The 26,729-nt window shown below is 36.2% G+C and overlaps 1 protein-coding gene across 2 annotated transcripts in view; it reads right to left on the bottom strand.

Annotated features, from left to right (window-relative positions):
- Positions 1–2,463: 2,463 nt before the first annotated feature.
- rapgef4a (Rap guanine nucleotide exchange factor 4a) overlaps positions 2,464–26,729 on the bottom strand; it is a 33,967-nt gene continuing 9,701 nt past the window's right edge. Inside the window, exons 5-31 of one of the 2 annotated variants that reach the window (XM_028436684.1) lie at positions 22,909–22,981; positions 18,000–18,064; positions 17,101–17,151; positions 16,882–16,988; positions 15,752–15,873; positions 15,479–15,662; positions 15,322–15,406; positions 14,106–14,166; positions 13,862–13,938; positions 13,628–13,774; positions 12,439–12,557; positions 11,600–11,685; positions 10,669–10,747; positions 10,412–10,562; positions 10,172–10,260; positions 10,019–10,049; positions 9,861–9,939; positions 8,961–9,107; positions 7,057–7,154; positions 6,687–6,812; positions 6,422–6,600; positions 6,249–6,339; positions 6,124–6,174; positions 4,977–5,064; positions 4,791–4,855; positions 4,642–4,696; positions 2,464–3,232 (exon numbers count right to left, since the gene is read on the bottom strand). In XM_028436684.1, coding sequence (XP_028292485.1) covers positions 3,105–3,232; positions 4,642–4,696; positions 4,791–4,855; positions 4,977–5,064; positions 6,124–6,174; positions 6,249–6,339; positions 6,422–6,600; positions 6,687–6,812; positions 7,057–7,154; positions 8,961–9,107; positions 9,861–9,939; positions 10,019–10,049; positions 10,172–10,260; positions 10,412–10,562; positions 10,669–10,747; positions 11,600–11,685; positions 12,439–12,557; positions 13,628–13,774; positions 13,862–13,938; positions 14,106–14,166; positions 15,322–15,406; positions 15,479–15,662; positions 15,752–15,873; positions 16,882–16,988; positions 17,101–17,151; positions 18,000–18,064; positions 22,909–22,981 — 2,634 coding nt within the window. In that variant the 3' untranslated portion in view covers positions 2,464–3,104. The remainder of the gene's footprint in view (positions 3,233–4,641; positions 4,697–4,790; positions 4,856–4,976; positions 5,065–6,123; positions 6,175–6,248; positions 6,340–6,421; positions 6,601–6,686; positions 6,813–7,056; positions 7,155–8,960; positions 9,108–9,860; positions 9,940–10,018; positions 10,050–10,171; positions 10,261–10,411; positions 10,563–10,668; positions 10,748–11,599; positions 11,686–12,438; positions 12,558–13,627; positions 13,775–13,861; positions 13,939–14,105; positions 14,167–15,321; positions 15,407–15,478; positions 15,663–15,751; positions 15,874–16,881; positions 16,989–17,100; positions 17,152–17,999; positions 18,065–22,908; positions 22,982–26,729) is intronic. The other variant, XM_028436685.1, reaches the window with a different exon arrangement.

Raw genomic sequence — 26,729 nt, 5'->3', positions numbered from 1 at the left:
GCTGGGCGATTTTGCCTAAAAATTTCGATTAACTTTTTTTTTTAATGCACTTAAAAATTACTGCAGACATCAGATATATTGTCAAAAGTGCAACTTTATTGCTGTGATCATCCTCAAGAGTTAAAATGCATAGAACAATCCCAAATTAAAACGTAAACGAGGCTCTGTCATTCAGCTATTTCAAGCTTTAACCCAGGTTTAAGCAAAAGTGACACAGCAACTTCACAGTAGCTTAAATTTTCTGATTAAGAAATCAGATAACTACATATTTTATAACATATAACATTACAATTAAAAAAAATAATAAACTCTTCCCTTAGCATCTCAGCATAGTGCGAATAAAAAATTAAACATGCCTGTGGCACACATATAGCCTACTCAAAGGGTAAACACATGTAAACAAAGAGGGGGCTGGCTCACATCGAAACACAAAAAAGTCCAAAAAAACTGTGGTGGAAAAAAAAATACAAATAAAAAAAAATAAAATTGTTTTTAACTCGAATTTGCAAAATAAAAATCGTTTTTATTGATTAAATCGATTTTTTTTTTTGCCCAGCCCTAGATCAGAGATGGCAAAATTATTGGTCTTCAGTACTCAAGTAAAAGTATAGATACTTCAATAAAAAAATGACTCTGGTAAAAGTTAGTTTTGAAGTTGCTCCCTTACTTGAGTAAAAGTTAAAAAAATGTAAATGTACTTAAGTACCAAAGTAATAAGTAAAACAAATGCCCCTTTAATAATGAGACAGGGTTTTTAAACCAGCAAATTCCACATTGTTTTTTTTAAAGATCTTGTAGAATACTGGTACATGGAAGTTAAATCTTTTACTAGGGGTGTCCCGATCTGATATTGATATTGGATATTGGTCCTATATCAGCCAGAAAATGAATATCAGATTTTATTGGGCTGCATCTGTTCTGTTGGTCCTTCAGTCCACTAATCCCAACCAGTTGACGCAGATGGCTGCCACCTCAGAAACTGGTTGTGCTGGAGATTTCTTCCTGTTAAAAGGGAGTTGCTTCTTCCCACTGTCGCTAAATGCTTGTTCATGTGGATGTTGTTGGGTTTTTTCTTTTTTATTCTAAATTTTAAATTTTGATAAGCACATTGAGATGACTTTGTTGTAATTTGTGCTATACAAATAAAGTTGAACTGAATTGAAATTGAATTGAATCTAAAATATCCGATAAATATTTATTCTATTGTTGAATACTGTAGATATTATGTTGAAGGTTAACATTTATGTCACCAATTGGTTAATAATAAATGGGTCAGTTTTTCTCATACATACTGTTGCTGACTATTGTTATTGAGCAACATCACTTGATCAAGTCTTATCTAACATTTCACACTACAAAATAAGTAAAACTATGTATGATTCGTGCCGATAATGTATTGGATTGATATCGGTATCGACCAACACGCAAGTCCCTTAACCCCGAACTGCTCCTCAGGCGCCGTAAAAAAATGGCTGCCGACTGCTCCCCAGGGAATTCCCCAGGTAATGGGTTAAAATGCAGAGGACAAATTTCATATATGTGGGACAACATAATGACCTATAAAGGCAAAAGCCCCCAATTTAATGGAAGTGAAAAAGTTGTATCGGGACATCCCTATCTTTTACCCTTTATGGACACGTGCTGAATTTAGCACTCACATTAAATAAAATGTGTAGATAAAATGTGTCAAAAAAAAATGTGCAAACGCTCAATAAAACCCAAAGCAGCTTTGAGTTTGAAATAAAAAAAAAAAACTTGTAGAAAACTGGCACATGGAAATAAATTAAATCTCTTACCCTTAATGATCACCTGGATAATTTAGCACTCATTATAGATAACATTTGTAAATAAAATGTTTTAAGAAAAAAAATGCAAACGCTCTATTAAACCCAGAGCAGCTTTGAGTTAAAATGTTAACCATAAAACTAAGGGACCTGCCTAACAGAAAAAAAGCTCAAACTACTTCATTCAACTTCTGACCTGCTAATTCCAGCATTCTGCTGAAACCTACTTTCGTACATTAAGTGGCCATTGAGTCCTCAGATTTTGTTTGAGATTAAAAAAAATGTAAATAAAAAAATAAAAACTGAACAAAATAAGAGAGTTTGACAAGATGCAAACCTAAGTTCAACCCCAAGATCTCATTATCTTATATTCAGACGATGCACCATTAATAAAAATCCATCCATCCACCCATCCATTTTCTAAACCGCTTGCTCCTTTCTTCAAGGTAGCGGGGGTCTGCTGGATCTCCAGTTCTCATTGAGTGTTAGGCAGGGGTAGAAAAATTAAAAACAAAAAATTCAAATCATATTTCCAATTTTATTACACTTGTATTTACATTTTTACATTTCTTCTGTAAGAGTATGAATCACTTTACTGCTTTATTAGTTAATACTTAGTGTCTTACAATCATTAGTATTTATCTTTAAATTATAAGATTCCTTAATAAGAAACGGAATCACCGGAAAACAGTTTATCATAATATCTCAGTTTGCTTTCTACATCTGCTCCACTCAGAAACATTATTAACCCCTTTTGCCAGAGTTAAAATGTTAATTCACTCATACCTGAATAAAATCAGGAGTAAATGTATTTGAATTATAAATGAAATGTATAAAATACCAGGTATCATAAACCCCTGCATCCATATATTTTAATACTAATAAATACTGATGCAAAAACTACATCTCACAAAAGTACCTTTGAAACATTTAATATTTGCAGCACAGAAAAACTACGAGAATAAAAACTGAAACAATTGTGATTATCTGCATGCACACTTGAAAATAAATATCTGTATTTACAACACCAAAAACATACGAGGACACATATAAATACTGTTTATACAAAAGATATGAAACAGCAAGAAATGAGGAATACTGTGATTAGGGTTAAATCAACATCAGTGTTTGTCTGTGCAGTGTAATGCTGATAATCTCTAACTGTGTGAAACAAGAAGACCATAATTTAACAATGGTGACATTTAACAAATTGTTGTAAGAAAACATTTACAAAGTCTACGTCCTGAGAAAATGTTTGATCTGATTCATCATCAGATGTTTATGTGCAGGCACGTAACGCTTTACTGTTTCTGAGCGTGTTCATGACCTACGAGCTTCAAGTCCATGGGAGAGCTGTGTTAGCGTCCTTTGGTTGTCGATCGAGTTAAGCTGACGAACATATGTCCAAACATCCGGATGGTTCTTGCTGGCCACTGGTGGATCAGGACCTAATCACATTACACAATTAATAGATAAGCAATTAATGAGATAAACACCTTACCATGGATACATAAAGCTTATATCCTCTGTTTATAGACGATATCACCATTAACAGATGAGGTGGATATACAGTATATGATTATCTCCCTGGTGCCTATTCTATGCAGAGTTTGCAGGTTCTCCTCATGCTTGGATGAGGTTTATCTAGGTACTCTGGTTCCAGTAGAGGTGGGATGATGCACTGGGTATACAATACAATATGATACACGATAATGGGCTCACGTTAATGATAAATTACATTATTATTGGAAAAGAAAAAAGAACCCCCAAAAAATTGCAGCTGGAAAAATAACCACGCTTTTATTTGACTCCTGACATACGGAACTTACTTTAAGTTATGACATTTTCAAAACGCAACAATCAGGATTTTTTTTTAATCTTATCTGACCCCTAACCTCCCTGCGATACCGTCTACAACAGTGTTACTCAAATGGGGGTACGTGACGGCACAATAGGGGGTACTTGAGAGAGAAAGAGTGTAAAATGATCATGAAAGCAATCAAAATATGGGGTTTTATAATGTTTATTTTTGGTTAAAATGATAAAAGAAATTACCAGCAACACACAAAAAAATAACAATGACACACTAAATGACAGAAATAATACACAAAATCACTACAAAATACACAAAAATAACAGAGGAACATACAAAATACACAAAAATAACAGAGGAACATACAAAATGACATAAGAAACAACCACACAGCACCAAACACACACACACACAGAGAAAGAATAATTTAAATAATACCAACACAAAAACTACAACAAATACACACAAAATAAGAGAAAAATATACCGAGTAATAAAAAGAACATACAAACAATAAGAAAATACACAAATTGACACAGAAAACACACAAAATGATGATAGAAACAATCTTGATTAGAACAAAATAAGATTCTTTAAAACGTGTGTTATCACTCATTCATTCCATCATTATGCTCTATAGTCATTTTTTCACAGAATTCTGAGCAAAATGTGTTAGTCAAACAAAGGGGGTACTTGATTGAAAAGTTAAAGGAAAGGGGTGCTTGGGTCAAAAAAGTTTGATGATCACTGCGCTACGATATATCTTGTGACGCCTTAAAATCGCAATACGTTGCACAATATATCGTCCCACCTTTAGTTTCAAGCACAATCAAAACCTTTAGGCTTAAAACCTTAGTCATGGTTGTCCACATGCTATTCTGTCATCAGCTTAAACTGTTATTTTATTGTTCAATGCGTTTTTATCAGTGATGGATGTGCATCAGGTGTTGCAAAGGCACACTGGTGGTCAGGTGGTCCAAATGTCTCTATATCAGGACGTCTGTGTGTTGCTTCCTTTGGTGTGAAATGATTGTGTGTAACTTACTGAATGGCTGGCTCCTGCAGTGTCTCACTATCTTCACTGTATTGGCAATCATCCGCTGTGAGATGTCCACAATCAATAATAAGTCATTATCTGACCAATACAGATCAGCTATATACTGTAAGCTCAATTACATACAGACAGAGACTCACCATTTTCTCAAAATTGACCAGATTGTCAATAAATGTTTTGTTGCCCTCATGAGTGAATGTCATGTCTGGGGAGAAAAGTTTGTAGAGTTTAAAGCAACGACAGGAGAATGTTCAAACCATTTCACCACTTTGGTGTATTCTAAGGTCTAATGCTATAAGTGCACTGTCATCACAGATTAGTCTGACCTTTGATCAGCAGAGGCATGAAGGGAATGATGGGAGGTTCTAGTTTGGCCACAGTCAGCCGGTACGCTCGATGGTTCCTGGATGGGTCCTGTGGAAACAGTTGTACTCTGTGAAATGACTGAATCACAGCCTTGAACAATGCAGTGACACTAGGGCTGGGCGATATGGACCAAAACTAATATCTCAATATTTTTTCTCAAAATCGCAATATACAATATAAATCTCAATATTTTTTAACTCAATAGAGTCTTACCAGAAAGACAATTCTGGGTTAAATTCGCAGATGAAAAATGCCACACAGGCACATTTATTAACAAACAGCTGTATGATATATGCCACTTTTGGCTTTTTCTCCTCAAAGGGACAGGTAATGTGAGTGAGTTCTGTAGTGTGGCTTGTTTAGGTGAAGGTCTGGGTTAGGACGCACTCAGAAATCCAACGAATTGTGCTTTTCATGCTGTTCTGATAAGTAACAAATGCAGCCACTCCTAAAACGAGCGACATTAGGTGGGAAAAGTGGTGGAAACAGTTTAAAACTGCCTAAAATGTCTTAAAAGTGAAAAAAAAACTTGCAGAAAAGGCATTGATTGAAATTTGATGGAGATGTGGCAGAAGTGAGAGTAATGTAGCAAAAATGCAATAAAAGGAGAAAGAATATGGCAAGAAAAAGTGATGAAAATAGATTAAAATATGGCAAGTTTAATGTAGTTGCAGAAAAAAAAAAAAAAAAAAGCAAAAATAGGCTCCAATTGTTAAAAAATATTGTTATTTTCTTGAAGTATTTTAATACAAAATAAGCCATAGAATATAAATCTCAGAAATATGGAAAAGTTGTAAAGAAGGACACTGACGGCACTCTATGAATAATACTAAATACTTGTAAGATGTGATTTGTACTGTGTGACTGTATAAGCAAAAATAAATATATATACTGTATATATATTGATTTAGGTGATATTGTCATTTTCTATATCGCCAAAATCGAAAAGTTGATATATCTTGAATCACGATATATTGCCCAGCTCTAAGTGGCACTTCTATAAACTTACAGCAAAAATGAAATATGAAAGGCCAATTATGAAATACATCTCTCAGTGTTTACATGCACAGAAAACAGCACAACTAAATGTGTGTTGTGTCTTCTTACCATTAGGTTTTCAAACTCCCTGTAAAACTTCTTGAACTTGCTGGGAAGTTTCTAGTCAAACAAAGAAGAGTGTGAAGTTCACTTGCAGTTGAAGCAGTAATAATAAAATATGAAATAATACACACCTCCCATGTCTGAGCGAGCCTGCTCACTGCCGGGTTACTGAGTCCCATGATGACAGCAAAGAAGGCATTCAGATTCTTGTACTCTTTACAGCTTGAAGAAAACACGGGAAATCTTAACGTGTCACAAAGAGTGTACAAAGAGCAGCGCAGATAAAGGGACGGGGTCTACTCACTGGGCAGCGATCTTAATGAACTTCTTAAGCAACTGCACTCGCTTGCTCAGCTGGGAACACAGACACATTTCCGTGATTACCCAAAACTGAATTTCATTAAATCTCCTGAGGAACAGGTCCAGATTTACTGTGGTTTTCATAACACACTGCATCCCATACGTGTGAGAGATGAGCTCAAGCTGAAAGATCCAAAAGGCAGAAACACAGAGATATTAGGTCAGGTAAATGGTTACATCTGTTAGTTCTACAAAATACTTTTTCATACCTCGTGTACACAGTGGAACAGCTCCCAGTCATACGAGGTCATATGGTAAGCAACGTCTTTAGAGCTCATTAACTCAAAGGTGGCCAGTGTGCCCGTAGAGGGACCCTCCTGCTCAGGTAAAGGAATCTATAAACACATCCTTATGTTATTACAAAAAAAAAAACACGTGTCAAAACATGTGATAATGAGTTGGTGGTTATGGGGTGGCACTGGCAGTTTATAGTCTGAGAAACTGGATGAATGCACCAGAATCTCTAGGCCTTTATCATCAACATAAATCATGCTACAAATCATGACATAAAGTTATCTAAAGTGGCATTTAAAGACTGACAAAAAGCCAAAAATTCACCCGTAAGAAATTTTAACGCACCAATGAGTCCAACTGGTCTCTCCTACAGGCAAACAGTCTCCCATTAACGCTGAGTTTGGAGAACACCGACACATCTTTGGACTTGAAAACTGATTTTTCTGTAAAAAGAAGGGACAAAGAAAAAAGTGACACAAAAAGTTGTTGATGATAAACCGTTAAAGGGCCCATGTTAAGCTAAATCGACTTTTCTGTGCTTTAAACCTCATAAAAGTGCTAGTTGGGCTTCATATACATGCTCAAAGTCTTTTTTTCATTGATTCCCTCAGTCGTTAGTTAGAGGGTGATTTGCTCCTTTCTTACTGCAGGGTGAGCCCAAACAGCTCACTCTAATTTGATGACGCGTTCCCACTTTGATGATGAATTTGATGCAGCACCGAGCCACGCCTCCAGGAAGCTCTCTGCTGTGATTGACATGTAAACAGACACGCCTACAAAGGTGAGCATTTCAGCTTCCTTCGTGCAGTGTTATGTTTGTATTTCCTACAGTCTATGTATGTACCAGTGAACGCCCCGCCCCCATGCTCTGTCTCGTGTTTATAAAGCAGCATGAGCTCGGCTACGGAGAGGGTGGGAGGAGAGCGGGCCGTCCTCTGGCCCTACATCACCGTGCAGGGAGGAGGAAGTAAGTGTCCCGTCATTAGACACGCCCACTCATGAATATGCATAAGTATGCCGCAAATCAGCCTGTTTGTGTAGAGTTGATCAGAAAGTGACTTTTCAGAGGCTAAAACTCTGGAAAACTTGCGAATTTTGGAAAATAAACCTCAAATACTATGTTTTTGGGGTTCTTAGAACAAATAAGCATGAAAAAAAAGCAGAAAAATAGCATGATATGGGACCTTTAATACTAATGAAATGCATTGGAAATGTTGAAAATGTCCTGTAACAATAGCATGAGCTAACAATTGAAAGGTTTAATGACTAATGTGTTAAACAGAGCTGGATGACATCTACCAAAAATGGTATGTTACGACCCCCTCTAGGATGTTATTCAAGGCTTGAGGGGCCGCAACATAACTAAGACGCCACACAGAAAACAACGATTATCAAAAATATTTATTAACAAAATTATAAAAGTACCAACAGAACAAACTAAAAGGGACTGGAGACCCTGGCCAAACTGAACAAAGGTAGGGAGGACACTGGGCCAACCCTATACAGGGCCGTCGTCCCAGCGTCCACCCTCTGAACTACAAACATACAAAACACTAAACTACAGGAACACGAAAAAAGGACTACCAGAAATCTCCAGTCCAAACTAAAACAACAGACTTACAAAGATGTCCAGTGGGGAGCTGAAGAACTCTCCCCACATGTCTGCCGCTGGTCAGTTGTTGTGCCTCCCGCTTTCTGGTCCTCTCAGCCCTTCATACAGCTCCTCCTCCCACTCCTACCTGATTACTGATGTGAGCCAGGTGTGTTAGGAGAGAAGAGGAAGGGCAGGCTGAGAGGCCAGAAGGCACCAGCTGCAACAGGTATCTCAATATTTTTAGTTTACTGAAAATTACAATATATGATAAACATTGAAAATTTTTTCTAACAAGGTTTAACCAGAAATAAAATTCTGCATCAAGGTAATTGATGCAAATTGCCACAGACGCATTTAAATGAACAAATATCATTAACTAGCTGAACGATGTCAAAATGTTGCTCAACTTTTAGCCTTTACTCTCATGAGGGACAGCACATGTGAGTATGTTCCGTGCGTGAGGGCGGGGCGTTTGTGCTCAGAGAAGCAAATCTATTATTCTAATGCAAAATAAGCTTTAAAATTAGGTACTATTGATATAAATAATATTGTCTTTTGCAAAACTGAGTAAGATAGAAATGTCGACACGTTTGTGTGGATAAATTCATCAAAAAGTCTGTTCATTTGATTACCAAGTAGCTACTATGACTCTCACCTCCTGCTGAACTCAGGTTGACCAGCAGCAGGTCGTCCACTGACCCCAGTTTATCCCCCACAGCACCAATGACCTCTCTGACCGAGGCAGCCACGGGGACTCGGATTGTGGTGTAGGTGTGATCACAGCAGTAAACTTTAAACAGAACTGCAGATAGACATACAATCAAAAGACTGTCAGTGAGTAAGATAAAAGTTATAATCAAGAAAAACAAAAAAAAACAAAATTAAATTAAAAGAATAAATGAATATACAAGGGGAAGGACAAAAGATTTAAAGTGTGATGTATGGTGGTAACTGAGATTTTTGAAAGTTTAAAAAGTCCCAAATTATTTTTTTTTAACTGAATTTGAAATTTATTTTGGCAGAACAAACAACCCTCAATTGTCTAACTAATCAGCTGAAAAGGGTTTAGGTGGAAGCAAAAGCTTTTAGACACCTACCCATGTCAAAAACAAAAATAGGTTCTCGAGTTAAAATCACAAAAAATAATTAAGAAATTTTACTATTTTTACAATACACATTCAATATTATACAATATATCAACAAATGATACATCAATATATTAATATGATAGTTTTATAGTTATTTATTTGTCAACAGCTCATGAAAAATATTATCGACCAATATATGCGCAGCATCAGTAAATGTTCCAACTCCTCTGAGTGACTCAAAGGTTAATGTCAGCGGTCTGTAAAAGTTGTGAAATCGATACTCCATGTTGTTTTGGAGCGTTGCGTGTGTAATAAACTCATAATTAAACTTTCAGTAACACATTACAATGCTTATACCGGAATTATTCAATGATAGATTTATTGTGGTAAACAGAATCTCAGGCATAATATCTGATTAGCATTTTATCAACCATGTTGCATGTGGTGACTATAGTTTCTATACTCACTTTCATCGTTGCTCCTGATTGGCTGACGGTTGTGAGGCTTCTCTGTTCCCATACAGAACTGCTGCAGCAGGACTTTGGGCTGTGACAGCAACCAATGAGTTCAGGACCATCTCAGCCAACAATACTCAAACACAAACTGCAAAATGAACTTAAAGCACCTTTTTGTGTGAACTCCTGGCATCTTCAATGCTGCGATAAGAAATAGTAAAATAGGGAATTGATGACACACTAAAAATAATAACAATTAAAATGTTGAATATTTCATCTTTGGGTTTTATTCATTGAACAATGAAAATAAATTATCAACTTACTTCGTCCTAACAATTCTTTCTAATTCTGACAGTTGGTCACTGAGTGCTGGAAGTGCTTTAGCATCATCGGACACGTCACTTAAAAATTCCTGTAATAAATAAAGTGATCGGAGGGAATGTCAGACCCGAGTGAATGTTTTCTAAAACTAAAAAAAGCAAAATCTTTATTTTGTAATGAATTACATTGTACAAAGGAATAGAAAAACACTATTTGTATAACTGCTTCAACAACAAGCTAACCTCAAGAAAGTCCAGTGAGACTTCCTCGTGCTGCAGTGACTCCCCGTGCACAGCTGCCCACTGCATCACCAGGTGGATCACTCTGCGCTTGTTGTTCAGTGTGTAGTCCTTCTTCTCCTGCTCAGAACCCTGCAAGGCCTCGGCGTGGTAGCTGCACGGCGGTTAAGGATCACAATATTCAATCTACAATACTCAATGTCATTCATTGACAATTACGAGCTGCACAATAAGTGACACACATGACTTTAAAAGGATATTGAGACATCAGCACTGGACACAGTTGGCTGTTTGGTATGAAGACGCAGTGCATGAGCACAAAGTCGTCTAAAGCCGAATCTGCAGAAAATAAAAGGAAGATTGTGTAAATGTTCACCAGAGGGAGCTTCAAACACTGTCACTGTCAACTCTACAGGGAAATGAAAACCATATGTTTTCCCACATGCAGGATAATTGGATCAGCACTGTGATGTGAGCCTGGTTATAGATGACAACAAACAGGTGAAAGGCAGTCAGCAGAAAACAGAGACTGAGCCTTTATAATAGCAGGTTCTTGGACTGGTAGTTGTTGTATAACACTTATTAGATATGGGCAGGATCCCTACAGCTTCTGTCAAATTCAATTCAAGACTTTTTATTGCCATTTGACCAACTTCACTGTAAACCCATATTTGGGGGAAAAACATCACATCTACTACATAGGGTTAGGGTAAATTTTAGTGCAGACATGTAACTGGCGGCCCCCAAATTAAACACACACAATTACACAAAATGACAGTAAAATATACAAAAAAAAGAGACAAAAAACTCACAAGATGACTACAGAAATCTATCAAACAACAACCAAAATACAAAAAATTAAAACCATTAAGAAACAATATTTTTTGGACAGGCAATTTTGAATTTTGTACATTTCCCCATGTCTGCTTTGTAGTTGGTTCCGTTGTCATGATTGCACAATGTTGCGGTAAATTATGTATGAATGTTACCATTTATTTTGAAATGTGAGACTAAATTACAATCCCAAAGTCATACTTATTATGTGTTACAATTCAAGACTTTTGAAACACTGATTCAAGACATTTAATGACAATTAAGGTCTTATTTTGAGATTCATAAATTTAATACATTTTAAGACTTATAGGAATCCGCGGGAACCCTGTATGGAGTATATGTCATGCCAGGCACTACCTGACTCTGTGAAATGAGAATCCATGCGCATCATTTCAAGTAGGTGCTCCAAAATCTTCTCCGGCGTCCCCGACATTATCTTGTACCTACAGCAACACAGAATAAAACAGACCCTTCTCTAATCAAGAAACACCTAATGCTTAATGAAACTGCTTTAGCCCTCCAATGATTAGTGTTACTTGTCTCTGTGATTGCCTCATTTGATAACAATCCTATTTACAATCAACATTCTTGGTTGGTTGAAGATGAAGGTGGGTCACGGCGAGTGCCATAGAGAAAGCACGGGGAAATAAAACAAAATATGAGCATGTTCCTTGTGAAAAAGCAACATAAATCAGCTTCAGTAGTTTTCATTAGGTGATAACAACATGACAAGTGGAAGATCCAACAGTAGCAGCGTCTCTGGGTGTGTCCGCACTCATGAGAAGAGCTCAAGTTTTGACACTTGTATATGTGAGGAGGGGAGTTGATTAAAGGGCAGCTCTGAATGTGTAATTGTGACGTGCCTGGCCCTCTTTTCCCACTTGAAGAACATCATTACAATTAATATATCTCTCAGTGTTGCAACAGGGATGCAGGGGTTATTATTCCTCCAACTGTAAAACTTCCTCACATATTTGAGGCAACCTGTTTACTCCGTCTTTTAAAGGAAAACTGGTTTGTTGTGATAATGCCTAATACAGGTGTGAATGAGGGATTTAACATTAAGCTATTCACAGCTTGGAATTAAACTGACTATTGGCGGTAACATTTTATCAAAAACACAAAAGGCAGAAAGCCAATTTGTATGATTTGAATGATTTGTCTTTTCTACAATAATCAGAAGTGGGAACTCCTACTTGTAGTGGGAGGCGGACGATCCCTGTTCAGATGATGGACGAGTGCTGCTGAGACTTTTTTCCAAAACCAGAACATCCTGACCATGTTCCTTCAGTCGGACAGTGTTGGCCTCCACGTCCTTGGTGTAAAAGAACGCACAAAAACCAAACAGTTCAATGAATAAAGAGATTTCACTCATTCATAAACTGCTGTAATTATTTTTGAGAACTGTTAACAAGAGGTGAAAGTAACGGATTATAAGTACTCACGTTACTGTAATTTTGTTGCTTTTATGGGTACTTGTATTTTTTTGAGTGTATTTCTAAATCAGTAATTTTGGTTGTACTTACCATAAGTACGTTTTAAAAGAATTAAGGTAATTCATTACATTTCTACACCCAACCATTAATGAGTAAATTATTATTTTTTGTTTTAAAATGATCAACAGACATTGTGAAACTACAAATAAATTAAATGACGAGACAACAATCAAATGCATCACATCATAGCCGACCAATCAGATTAAACGTAATGCAGTGCACCAAAACGGCATTGAATGCTGGTAATTTTCCCAGTTTTAGAGTTCATACATATAGCTATACTTAGAGCTTAAGAATTATTTTTTAATTTTGAATTTAATTCATTGGTGTTATTTTATTCAAAAAATAATTCTACATTTTGCCAAACCTTTTATTTTATACAGATGCCTTTGCAGAAGAAAAAAAGTTCCAATTGTGCAAGATTTGGTCTCTTCCTTTTTAAAGTTATACATGAGATGTTTACTGTATGCAAGAGAAACGTGGCAAGATGTATTACCAAAAATAAACACAGGGGGGTGAAAGTAACCATAGTAACTTCTACTCTGAGTACTATTTAAATAGCTACTTTTTACATGTACTTGAATATTCTGTGTGACTTACTTGTACTTGTACTTGAGTACAATTTCAATAAAGTAACAGTACTTGTACTTGTAGGATATATCAGTACTCTTTATACCTCTGCTGTCAACTTAGTGAGATGTTTAAAGCACAATATCTATATTGCAGTTACAGTATATATATATATTTTAGAAAGGGCTCCTGACAGTGGATAAACTATTACTTTTTAGAACTGTATTGCTGAAGTTGCACCAACAGGGGGTGACAATGTTGCTCATAAATATTGAAAAAACTACAAAAAGGAAAAAAAAGAACAAAAATACAACCTCACCCTTAGAATCCTGTTAAAATCCTCCTTGTCGACTCTCAGGAAATGACAGTTATCCTCTCGCAGGACAATAGAGGCAGCACGTGGGGCGTCGTTAACAAGAGCCAGTTTCCCAAAGTCATCTCCTTCATGGAGAGTGCAAACCACGCCCTTTGTAGGTTTACAGTGAATCCAGTTTTCAGTCAATGGTTTTAATCAGAGTTAACATTTCTCATCTATTTCTGGAGGTCAACTTACCTTTCCATAGATGACAACGTTTACTGAGCCCTTTAGAACGATGTACCAGGATGTGCCCTCCTCCCCCTGATTGAACACTGACAGGAAGTAGAAACAAACAAATCGCCTGCAGACTGTTATCTTAGATTTGTTGGATTTCTAGTGATTGTGTAAGAAAAAGGTTATTTTAAACATGAGCTGAATTAATGCGTAAAGGTCAGCTGTCATTCAAATGTGACAAAAGGTCCATCTGTTCATCACTTACACACAGTTCCAGCCTTCTCATGGGACTCAAAAATCAGCACTCCAGCTAGTTCTCTCTTTACCTGCACAAAGACAATCACATTGACACATCAGCATTGTTGCCTACGCCAAAGAGGTCGTATTTTCACTGGCGTTTATTTATTTTGTTAGTTTGTTTGTCTGTTAGCAGGATTACATCAAAAGTACCTACAAAACAACAAAATGTTAACTACAGATAGACCTTAAGCCATGGAAGATTCCATAACATTTTGGAGGGGATACGGATTAATATACTGATTCTGGATCAGTTTCAAATATCATTGGTGAAATTGAACAAATTAATATCTCGGTTCATAATTTTTGATGAAATTTGGCTCAGTTATGTCAGGTTTGTTCTCTAATTATCCCACTGAGTTTAATCCACATGAGATCTCGATTGCAAATAGATAAAATGGGGGTGCCCATATACAATTGTACCTACTGTACATTATTAATTAAGATAGATTTTATTTTTACTTTAAAGTGTGAATGATCATGGTACTATTAACAGGGTCACTGATCCAGATATAACTGAATATCTGGCAAAGAGGATATTTGGTGCTTGGCAGAGGTTTGTGCTCTCTGAGTGATGTTGTTGCAAGTATTACAACAATTTCCTCTGTGCTGATTAGCCTAAAGTTGTGCACTTACTAAAATACTCAAATTTTATTCCACATTTGGAATCTTTAAACTTAGATGGGTGTTTCCAAATCTAACTGAACTTTGTGTGTGATTTAGTTCCTATACCTAGTGATACATGAGATTATCAACCATAGTGTCAAACTTTGTTTCTGCCTTTGAGCAACATAAATGCCCCTAAATGCCTTCAGCAGAATTAATAAAAAAAATAATGTAACACTCTTTTTCTACATAGGTGATTCTGGCTGTAGGCAGACTATGAAATTGCATAGGGATTCATGAGCCATCTAAGTCCTCCTCCTCATCTGAGGAGAATGAAACATAATCATCTTCATATCCCTAACGTTCTTAGGAATAAATGTAGTATATAAAAATAAAAAGTACTGCTATCATAAGCTTTTTTTTTCAGGCATAGGTTACGGAACTCCAAAGTTGAACAGTGAGTTTTAAACAAAAGAAAAAACGTTTTACACACTTTAAATAGGTGTAATACTGTAATAAAATAAAAGAACATTTATCAGCAATGGTAATAATTTTCTTTAAATGGAGTATTAACTCACAGTGGTGGAGAGATGAGAGAGGGCCTTTATGTGGAGCAACTCTTCATTAATGATCTCCAAATCATCTGCTGTTCTTTCAGATGGACTGGAAAACAGAAATGGTGACTGGTTCACTCCAGCTTAAATTGTTTGGGGGATTGCAGTTTGTAATGCCTACTGTTTTCTCAGAATCATCCTCAGATGGGCATCAGGTCCGATTTGTGAGAGGAAAAGCAAAGTGTCCGGAAGCTCCTCCATGCTCTCCTTGCACTCCTCCTCACTGAGAACAGGAGCATCTTCAAGCTCGTCCTCCAGGAAGCGATAGAAAACATACTTATCCTGAAAGCTCAGCTCTTGGTCGACTGCGTCCCAAGTCAGACAGCACATGCACAATGGAATAAACATATTTTACATACACATACACACACAGGTAGACATCACAGAGTCTCACCATGGTTGAGGACACCCTCTTCTAGCAGCGCCTGCCACATGCCCACCGCCTGAATACGAGAGTGGACACAGGAGCTCTGCTGCATTTGCCAGTCAACCAATTCTGTCCCCACACAACACTGCCTGTAAAACACAGCAACGCAGATTAGATCACAGTCCACATTAACTCCTTAACAGGCCTTAAAAGATCATAAAAGGTTCAGCCAATATCAACACAGCTATGAAAAAAACCTAGATTGAGGTATTTGTAACATTTGCTGAACCTAAAACCTGAATAACTGGTAATATCTGAACAAATGAAAAAGATTTAGACATACACAAAGAAAAGCACTCAGAGCGCAAACCTCTGCCCAGCACCAAAAATCCTCTTTGCCAGATATTGACAGTTTTCTACATCAGTGATCCTGTTCATGGTATGATTGGTCACACTTTAAAAACTTGTACAAAATGTATATCCCCATTAATAAATAAAAAGATCGAAAGATGAAGATAAAATCCAATCCGGACGGAACTCGGTGGGGTAACTGAGGAACCAACCCAACATAACGAAGTCAAATTTCATAAAGATCAGTCAATTACAAACCAAGATATGAGTTTTGTAAACTTTGTCAATGATGAGAGATAGGGATGTTCTGATTTTTGAAAATGATCCAGAATTAGAATATTGATCCAGATCCCCTCAAAAATGTAATGGAATCCTCCATGGCATAAGGTCTATCTTTGGTTAAAATTCCGTAAAGTACATTTGACGTAATCCTACAGAAAATCATACAAAAAAACAAATAAACACCCGTGAAAATATAACCTTGGCTGAGGTAAATAACAAGTTAGAGGGATGTATTTGTACCATTTTCTGGACCAAAAACATTGTGGTCATATCTGAGCAAGTGAAAAACAAGATTTACATATTACTCAGTGACAAATATACATAAAATTAAAAAATTACATAGAAAAATCAATACTGTTTTCATTACAAAATGACTTTTTGTATGTGTTAAAATATCTTTGTTTTTAGTACCACTTAAAAATAATGCATTAAATACAGGGTTTTAGTTAGTTTTACAATCCACTTACATTTTTGACACACAGACTAATAATTTTAGTAAAACACACTGGAATAAACCCTCCCACCTGTACGTTTTTAGATGATACTTCCTGTCTCTGATCAAGTGAGGCGCTCCGCTCAGGATGGCATTTCTGAGGATCTTTCCGGCGCTAAGGATCCTCTCTGAAGGAATCTGCACAAGAGAATGGACATCAAATCACAGAAGAACAGAGTCCGATGGGCACCTGAGCCATTAACAGGTATTGATTGATCAATTGTACACAGAGTGTGATTGTGTTTACTACCTGGAAAACTGATTTGGAACAGTGTTTGGTTGGGCTTTCAATGACCGACTTCTGTAAAAATAAGATGGAAAACAAAAAGAACAGGAGAGAAGCTGAAATCGTAAATTAAAAGAAAGAAGGTTTTCTCCACAGAATGACAAGAATAAACAAAGTTAATGATCACTGATCCTACATGATTGCAAGCACACAGTATGTCCTTTGAATGAACGCTCATCTTCCTCTGTTGCTTTTCAGTCAGTGACCTGCATCCTGGCTGTTCAGCTGTATAAGAACAGTGTAGACTGTGCTCCTCATGCTGTAAGGCCATGAAGTGTTTAAAATGCTTTCTATACGCTGCAGCAGAAAATAGTGCAAGTTGTGCATGTATGTCAAGGCTTTAAAGCCTCCTTATTTATTTATTCATAAGAAAGAACAGCACTCAGTCACTAAAGAAGCCAAGCCGTCGTGGTAATTATTCATGTGCGTATGTTGAGTTAAATGCGTTGAATCTGCACTGGTTTGTTACATAACTGGAAGGTAAACTGGAATCATGATTTGTTTTTGTTTTACATGACAAAAGACTATAAATCAGCTGTAATGTCATGTTATCAGATCTGCAGTCAGGAAACGACAGCAGCAGAAAGGCGGGACAGGAAGGGCTCTGAACACCTTGTTTATAATTAGAAGAACTTTTAAACAACCTTCACAATCCCAGCCTATTTTCAACTGCTGAGTTGGGCTACATAATGTCAGGCAACAAATGACTTCAGGTCCAACATTTCAATTTCCTCTGAGACGAGGAACAAAGCTCAGGAGCCAGCATTGTCTCAACCCCAACAACTGCTCACTGTTTTATCTTTCACGACACATGCTAAAGTTCTGAAGATATCATTTATGGGTTTCAGTGGAAAGGAAATTACCTTATTTTGGTGTTTGGTGATAGAAACATATGAATTGTTTCTTATATTCTCTTTGTCCGCCATCTCTAGTGGAGGAAAAAGAACATTTTACATTCATTCAATAATTTAGAAAATCAGATTAAGCATATAGAGCAGACATGGCAACAGGAGGGCCGCAGGCCACAAGAAGGCCTTGATCTAATTTTGTGCAGCCCCGAAAACAAACCCCACCAAAAAAATGATTCCTGGGATTGAAAAAAGGTAATTTAACATGAAGGAGTTAATCTACACATCATTAAGCTATTTAAAGTAATACTTTCACTGTCTATCTAAAGTTTTCATTTATTTTTTATTTGAAGTATCAACTGATGATTATCAAAAAGGTTTTTTTTCCTAAAAGAAAATGATGACATTTGAATGGAATACAGCAACATTAAACAAAAAATACACAAAATAAGAACAAAAGCACAAAAACTAATAAACTCGTAAAATATTACAACAAACTCATACAAAATAACAAAAAAATTAAAAAAATGACTTGAAAAATATACAAATTGAGAGAAAAATGCACAAAACTATATCACACAAAATGAGAACAAAAATGTAGAAATTCACACCAATACAACAATTATAACTGCTACTCAGCAAGTGGTCAGGGCCAGGCAATTTTTAGTGGACCTGATTAGTAGTAGTTAAAAAGCGCTTTACAGACCTGTCATGGAATGGGCTAGTAGACGCTTTGGAGCTACTTAAAGGACACTTCAACACATAGACAGGTATAGCCTTGGGATCAAACCCACAATCTCTGGATCAGAAGATGATCAGAAGAAGAAGCCACAGCCACCCGTGGTTCAAGTGATAGAAGGTAGGAAAATGAAAAAAGTAGCATTCTCATGGGAAATTTACGGCTTGAGCTCACAATCTCTGGCAAGTGAGAAGATGCTAGCTATCTCACTCAGTTAATTAGTAAAAGACAACTCTTCGGTACATATTGTTTAAAAGTTCATCTCGGAATTCTACAGCTGCAATGATTAGTCAATAAATCACTAAGTTAAACACATAATTAATCCACAACTACTTCATGATGGAACGTCCTCTATGTCACTGAGCTAATTTGCACAAGGAAATGCCTTATTGTTTGGATTGGCCATTATTTAATAATATGGTCCTTAGATTAGACAGTGACATTGTTGTCAACACAGAGATACAAGTTTCCTATGTCTGACGTAGTGCATCACCCATTTAAAAAAAAAAAAAAAAAAAATTATATATATATATATCTTGATATAAAATATTAAAGCACATTTAATATGACATTATGTATTCAGAGCAAAAACACAGAATGGATAGAACATGAGCTACAGTTTAGGTGAAAAGTTAAACATATGAAGAAGTAAAAACTTGCCTACCACTTATAAATACATAGGTTTGAATCAGGGGTCACCAACACGGGGCCCGTGGGCCCCAGGTAGCCCACATGGTGCCCTCAAGCCTGTTCTAACAGCAGCATTAGTCACCAGTTAACGCCTTCTAAAATCTGACTTACCATGCTTCAAGCTCACAAAGATAAATTCAGATGATAGATGTAGTCAGAGCCTTAGTAGAGTGAAATACTTTAGGACCTGGTGAGCTATTTTGTTTTTTTAATTAACTAACCATCTTTTAATATTTAATTTCACTGAAGCAATGACACAAATGTGTTCAAGTATCGCAGAAATTATTCCATCAAAGATGCTGCAGATTTGTTGTTTAGATTGTGATGGGTTTCCTAAAAAAATTAATTAAAATAAAAAAGGAGGTGGAGTTTTATAAAATCTTACATAAATGTAAGATCGTGTTTCGGTTCCCAAAAGAGTAGCTAGTGGATTGTAAAATAGGAACAGGAATTAGGAGAAATAAATTATTGCATGTTGAAACTTAAGTATTTCCTAACTTTTTAAGTTGATGCAAAGTCTTCCTTTATTATCTTTCCCTCCCAATATAAGTGAAACTGGGAAATTGTAGTAGTATTTCTGTGTTCATCAAAAAGGTAGCCCTTCGGATTGTTATGTCACTTTGGAGTAGCTCACGGTTTCATAAAGGTTGGTGACTCCTGGTTTAAATGATTCTGAAGCACTACAGTGTAAAGTAACAATTACAAACAATGACCAAAGAAACAGATCCTGGCCGTTGTCAATGAGCTGGAGGATAGTGTTTCCAGAAAGCCTAAGCCATCAAAGCAGTGATTTTATCCTGTGTGACATTCAGTCCTGCATCTTCATTGCACAAAGGATTCGTTAAAGAGCTTTAAGGATGCATTGCGCTGCTCTCCTTCAGGATAAATCGCATAATCAGTCATGGCTTCTCGGGCACTGCTCTATCTGCAGGGGAAAACTCAGCTATTCCTGGATTTGCCTCCACGACCACCAATATTACCGAACTAAATACACAATCCATTCCATGCATGAAAAAACTGGGACACAAAACCTAACAGTCTGCTTGTGGCAATACATTCAGAGTAATAAAATCAGCCATTACAGTTAACTGGTTTCTTGGTAATCCCTGGTTGTTTTGCAGTCTTTCCAGCATGTTCTACAGCTGTATTACCTTTAATGTGACAAACATGGAATAAACATCGTGTAATACCAATAACATACTAGAAATAAAAAAAAATGTTTGAATACAAGGTGTAGATCTAATAATTTTCTATGACTGACATGCATAGATATGCCATGTCTTCATGTATTTATACAGTATGTCAGTCTGGATGACATTTGAATAGAAGATCATGATGTAGCAGGAGAAACAAAGGAAAATTAAAGAATAAATTAAAAATAAATCAGTCACAACAATAAATATGTAGTGAAGAGATTGGATATGAAATGCAATGTTAAATGCAAATCAGGAAAAAACTATAGTGCTTTAAATATTTTCCTCAGCCTGCCTGGCTAGTCTTGTAGGTCCAGGACAGTGCAATGGTTCTCAATAGTGGTTCTTACACAAAGATGGTGTGTGTTGGTAGTGGACACACAGGCATGCCATGCCTGGGACTTTGGGAAAGCTCTTGTTGGGACATAATTAAAGATTCCTTGGATTCCAACAAATAGCTCCATAACATGTGTAAGCACTTCTGTTCACAGTCGCATTCATTGTATTTGAGCAGTGTGATGTTTCACCGTCTTTATCTCTACATATGTCACTACGCTGACACAGTAGATTACACCCCACTGCACAAAATGCACAATACTAACCTCACGTTATGCTATCATTTTAATTCCCACACCCCCCAATTCTCTTTCCCTTGTAATCCCCATCAACGCAAATCTTGCAACAAATATGTGCATGTTATCAATCCATGATTCAACTAAAAGAAAAAGTGATTTTAAAAGCACTATTCTCTTCACATTAAAGTGATGTGAAACCCTTTGATTGTAACTGTTTACAACATTTTTAACTTGTTTGACTTAGACTAACAAATCAGCTGTTTAAACAGTACAGTACCTGATTCTGATGCCAGGGTTGGGGTCAATTATAAATGCGTAATTGATAATTAATTACAATTATGGTTAAATTGTAATTATAATTGTACTTTTTTAAAATCTGTTGCTGTCGTAATCGGAATTAAAATGTAATTAAGTTCAGGTAATTGACTTTGTATTTGTAATATTTGTAATTACCATGAATATTCTATAAAAAATTGTCAATTATAATTCAACGCAAAACTGGGGAACCATGTTACAAGTTCTGCACATATGTAGTTAACAATTACTAAAATATGTTTCATATCAAGCTTCCTCACAATTAACCATTTAAAAAATTTAAATCGAGGGGTATACTGATACAAAATAGGTTCAGACGCCCACACCAAAAATATTAAAACCTATATTTTCATTGATTAGGAAGCCTAACAAGGAAACCAATAGAAATGAGATAATACATATTTGTTTTTAGTATATTTTACAGCAGAATTAGGACCCATTATCATAAGAGATGCTAATAGCAAACTAACGCAAGAGGAAGGTTAACTTTTATTAGGTTATTTATTTCAGGCTCAGTAATTGTGATTAATTGTAATTGAACTTTAGTAATCGAGAACATAATTGAAACTGAATTTCTGAAGAAAACAAAACAATTGGAATTTAATTGGAATTGGAAAAAATGCTTGTCGCTGTAATCGTAATTTAATTGTAATTGAACATGGGTAATTGAAAACGTAATTGAAACTGAAAAATGTAATTGACCCCCAACCCTGTCTGTTGCTGACCAATTTATGCTGTCTTCTTGTATTCATGCATTAAGTGCAAACTTGAAATCCCAAAAGCATTTATCTGTATGAGCAGCACATGCAGCCTCAGGTTTTCTCCCCATTGCACAGCTGCATGTTTGTTGTTGTTTTTAACCAGTCATACTCACAACTGCATTTTTTCATGTTTTATTCTTTGGTAAAATGATCCAAAGAAAAGTAGGGCCTCACCTACAGAGGCAGTGTGTAGAAGACAACCAGACCCTGCACTGCTTTTTTTAGTAACTCAGCACTGCAGTGCATCCATTTTTTAACAAATGATTGTGAAGCAGGTTAAAAGAGCTCTGGTTGAGCAAAGCTGAGTCAATATTTAGTTAACTTGCCACAAATGCAAAGAAGCATATCGCAATCTATTGTGTTGTGTTGTGCAAGAAAAAAAAAATCTGAAACAGTAAGAGTTAGGTTGACAAAAGCTTATACGGTGAAACTAATGCACATTTTGTAGGAGAATTTTTTTTTAAAAAGTCATAAAAGTACGGTGCTTCGGATTTGTTACATAAAGAGACATAAAAGTAGGTGTGAGAAAACGGTATGTGATGATATTAATAAATTGGAAAAACTTGCTTGAGGTTTTAAATCCCATTGTCTGCCTTACGTGGAGAGTAAGAAAATAATGTCAAAATTGTTGTGAAATCAAAGATTACTTACTGTCAGCACTACAACTGCTTTCCATCACTCCGTACGGGGGCGCGAGGAGTCCAGCCATGCAGTGATGATATTGCTACAGAAATAAATGACACACACAAAAAGCACAAAAGCAAATCAAACATAGCCTCAGCATTATTTTAAACTAAAGTGACAGAAACAGTTCAGTAATGTGGTCATCAAAGCAAATAATAAAATAAACTTAGAAAGCGCTAGCATTGACTATTCATGACATTACATGAGCTGCAGCTCAAACTGATGCATTAGTTTAACAAGGCAATAATCATAAAGCATTGTGAACTTCTGACCTAATGATGCCACTTAAGGGCAAGTTAACTGATCTCCAAAGTGATTACTTTTCACTAAAAGTCACTCGAAGCCACAAATGTTTTGCATCAAGCCCACAGAAAAACTCCAGTAAAACGTTAACATTCTGGGCAAAAACTTGCAAGATTACGTCATATTTATTCAAAAGGCAATTTGTATTATTTCCCATTATCATGAGTGTAGATAGTTTTTTACAAGTGCAAACTATCAATATTGTAGAAGGGCTGAAGACAGAGGAAGACATTTGCAGATAAAGCAGTTACAGAGTTCTTCAAAAGCTTAAAGCTTACAACATAGTGTTTTATGTAATTGCAATCAAATGAAAAACTAAAAACGTGAAAAACAGTATTTTTCTAAACAATTTTATACCTTAAAATACAACCAATGGGGAGAAGCCATTTTCAGCCATGTGACATATCTGCTCCCACCTTCTTCCTTTGATGTTTTTGTAAAGCCTTTCTCCACATTTTCTTTAATATTGTTTTAATTATTACAACCAGAAACACACAAAAACTCTTAGAGGTATTTTTTAAATATGACCTGCAGATCACACAGTGATGGAGAAGAGAAAAGATATCCCAGAAGAAGCGATGGAGGAGGATATTATAGTAATCCCGAGGATGAAAGTCAGAGATTTGTGCGAGGACAGATTCAAAACACTGGAGATGAAAATTGCTTTTAAATTCTTTAAAATTTACAAACTAATATTTCAAATGCATAAATGATCAGCTTCCGACCTCTTTCATCTGCAGAATAACTCGTGTGCTGCCGTTTCTTATGTTGCTGCACCCTGTACACACAAATAAGTGTGTTTATTATCTAATTAGATGCTTTCATGCATATTAGCTCACACTGAGAATATAATTAGAATGGAAAACTGTCAGTATTGTTTTAAATCTGAGGGTATTTAGCCTATATGTGTCCACTGGACTGATATAAACTCTTTTAAGTGTTAACTTTACATCCTCAGAGTTACAACACTGGCAGCTTTAGTTCAACCTCAGTACAGCTCACTCGTATATGTAATTTGACCTGTCAGTATTAAATTAACTTGAAGATATTAAATCAATGAGATAATGAAAATGTTTAGTGTTTCATTTCACTCTTTGTCCATGTCGTGGGCTTTTTGTGTCGCGTGTTTCCCTGTTTACTATGTAATCTCTAATCCTGAGAGCCGGAATACAAACAGAGCAATGCCAATTCCACTCCGGCTGCCGCATACACCACTCTGCTAGAACACATATTACATCATAAGAATCCTAAACATCATCAACACCGAAGCACACATGCAAATGTCATAATGTCATGGTCTTTTTTTTTTTTTTTTTTTATCCACGATGCTGTTTCAAACAGGCTATAAGAAAATGCTGCCTTACACCCCACAGCTCCAGTGTAGGATCCCATAAAAACATCTAAATGTGTTTAAAACTCAACATATACACACAGAATATTGGCTTTGAATTTCTGAACACAGATAAACTGTGAAGTTTCTTTGTTTTTGTTTGTTTTTTTAATATTCCCAAATGAATGTAGAAGTAGAAGCTATGTTTCCTTTTGAAACTACTGTAAATGTATTTGAGTTTTCGGTTATTGTCAAGTTATCAGTAATTTATCATTTGCTAATGAATTGACATTTACAATGAGTGACAGCACAGTGTTGAGTGTGTGCATGTGCACAGAAAGGACCTACAGTAAGAGGAAGGTTTTGGATTCAAGAAGCAGGGGTACAGCACCCATCCAAACATCCATACATCCATCCATCCCCATCTATCATTCCATAATCAATCTAACCATTTATGCATCATCCATCATTTATCATTCCAGTTATCCATCCATAATCATTCAATCCATCCATACTTTATCCATCTTGCGATTCATCGACCATCCACCCACTCATCTATCTCAGCGTTTCTAAAATGGGGTACGAGATGGCACTACAGAGTGTAAAACTAATAAATAAAAGCATTAGAAATATGGGGATATCAAAATGTGTATGTTTGGTTAAAAATGATGTATCACAAAATGAATCATAATAATGATGATGAAAATGATTTTGATAAGGACATGAAGTGAAAATACAAGAGTCAGTCTGGATCCCACACCAGGCGGGAGATAACTGGAAATGATAAAAACTATAGAAATAAATCTATTCAGGAAAGACTAAATGTTTCACCACTTATTACAAAGATAGTTTATTTAAAATGTGTGTTATCACTCATTCATTCCATCATTATGCTCTATTGTTGATTTTCATAGAATTCTGAGCAAAATGCAAAATGCATAGCACATTTTGTTTGTGTTCACATTAACTTGCCAGAGAGGCAAACCTTTAAAAAACAAAAATCAATCCAGCTCCTGCGAGGTTTTTTTTTTGTTTTGGTTTTTAATGATTGCATTGTTTTTGTTTTGACACCTCAGTGACCTTTATGATGCTTTGATTCAAACTCAAAGCTCAGTGCTAAAACTACCAAAAACACGCACAAACACACACACACACAAACAAAAATAAACACAAACACACACACTTTGATAATGCAGGTCTCTTTCTAATGTGTATCTTCTTGTTAAAATCTACCAAGAGAATGGCTGACTTTTAAATAGAGATTAACAAAAGTGATTATGCACTGTAGCAACTGCTCCAGGTCAATGAAAAGCTGATTGAGGACCACTTAGTGTGTCTACTGTCCTATTGTCTGATCAGGGGAGACTGAATGAAATTAAGAACCCCAGAGCAGTTACCCCCACCCACCCCCCGCCTCCGCGGCACCAAACTCAAGCTACAAAATCAGTTCTAGCCTCTGAAGTCTGACCATCCCAGACTCTTAAGGGGCATTTAGTCTTTTCCCTCGATAAGAAAAGCATTTAGGGATGTCTCTGCAACTTTAGGGAATTAAATGAGTCATCGCCAAACATGGATTGTTCTTTTTTTTTTTTTTTTTTTTTACTTTAAATCAGCTCTGTGTCCAAACAAGAGAATAATCCTAATTATTCACTGCACATCAATGCAAAAGCAATGAAGTCATTAGTCACTATGGTGCAGTTACACTAATTTGTGTTGACACTTAAAGGATTTAGCATTAGGATGAAACATATTAACTGGTAAGCACATGAACAAACAGACTCAAGTCCTTTCAACCAATAAAGCTGCGCTCCCTAAGGAGCTGAAGGATGTTTGCAGGGTGGGAGTGTTGCTTCAGAAGAGGATTAAAACCATTGTCAGGTGTGTAAAAAGCACTCAGCTGTGATTTTATCAGTAATGATCCCTGTGACCCTAATGACACACAACACACTTCATTCTTTAAGCTGCGTTCCCAAAAGCATGGTCCTCTGTGAGATCACTTTAGTTAATACACTGGTATTAAAAACAAAAAAACAAAAAAAAAAATCAAAGATATGATTTTTAATGATGATGAGCTCTTGATAACTCTAATTGACCATCTCCATGTCAGCTAAAAGTCAGAATGTTATCTGTTTCACAAGAAATCAAAAAAAAAAGC

This window comes from Gouania willdenowi, chromosome 21, assembly GCF_900634775.1.
Source record: "Gouania willdenowi chromosome 21, fGouWil2.1, whole genome shotgun sequence".
Lineage (NCBI taxonomy): Eukaryota > Metazoa > Chordata > Actinopteri > Blenniiformes > Gobiesocidae > Gouania > Gouania willdenowi.
The sequence above is the reverse complement of the archived record's forward strand: the minus strand, read 5'-3'. Positions and strand labels throughout refer to the sequence as shown.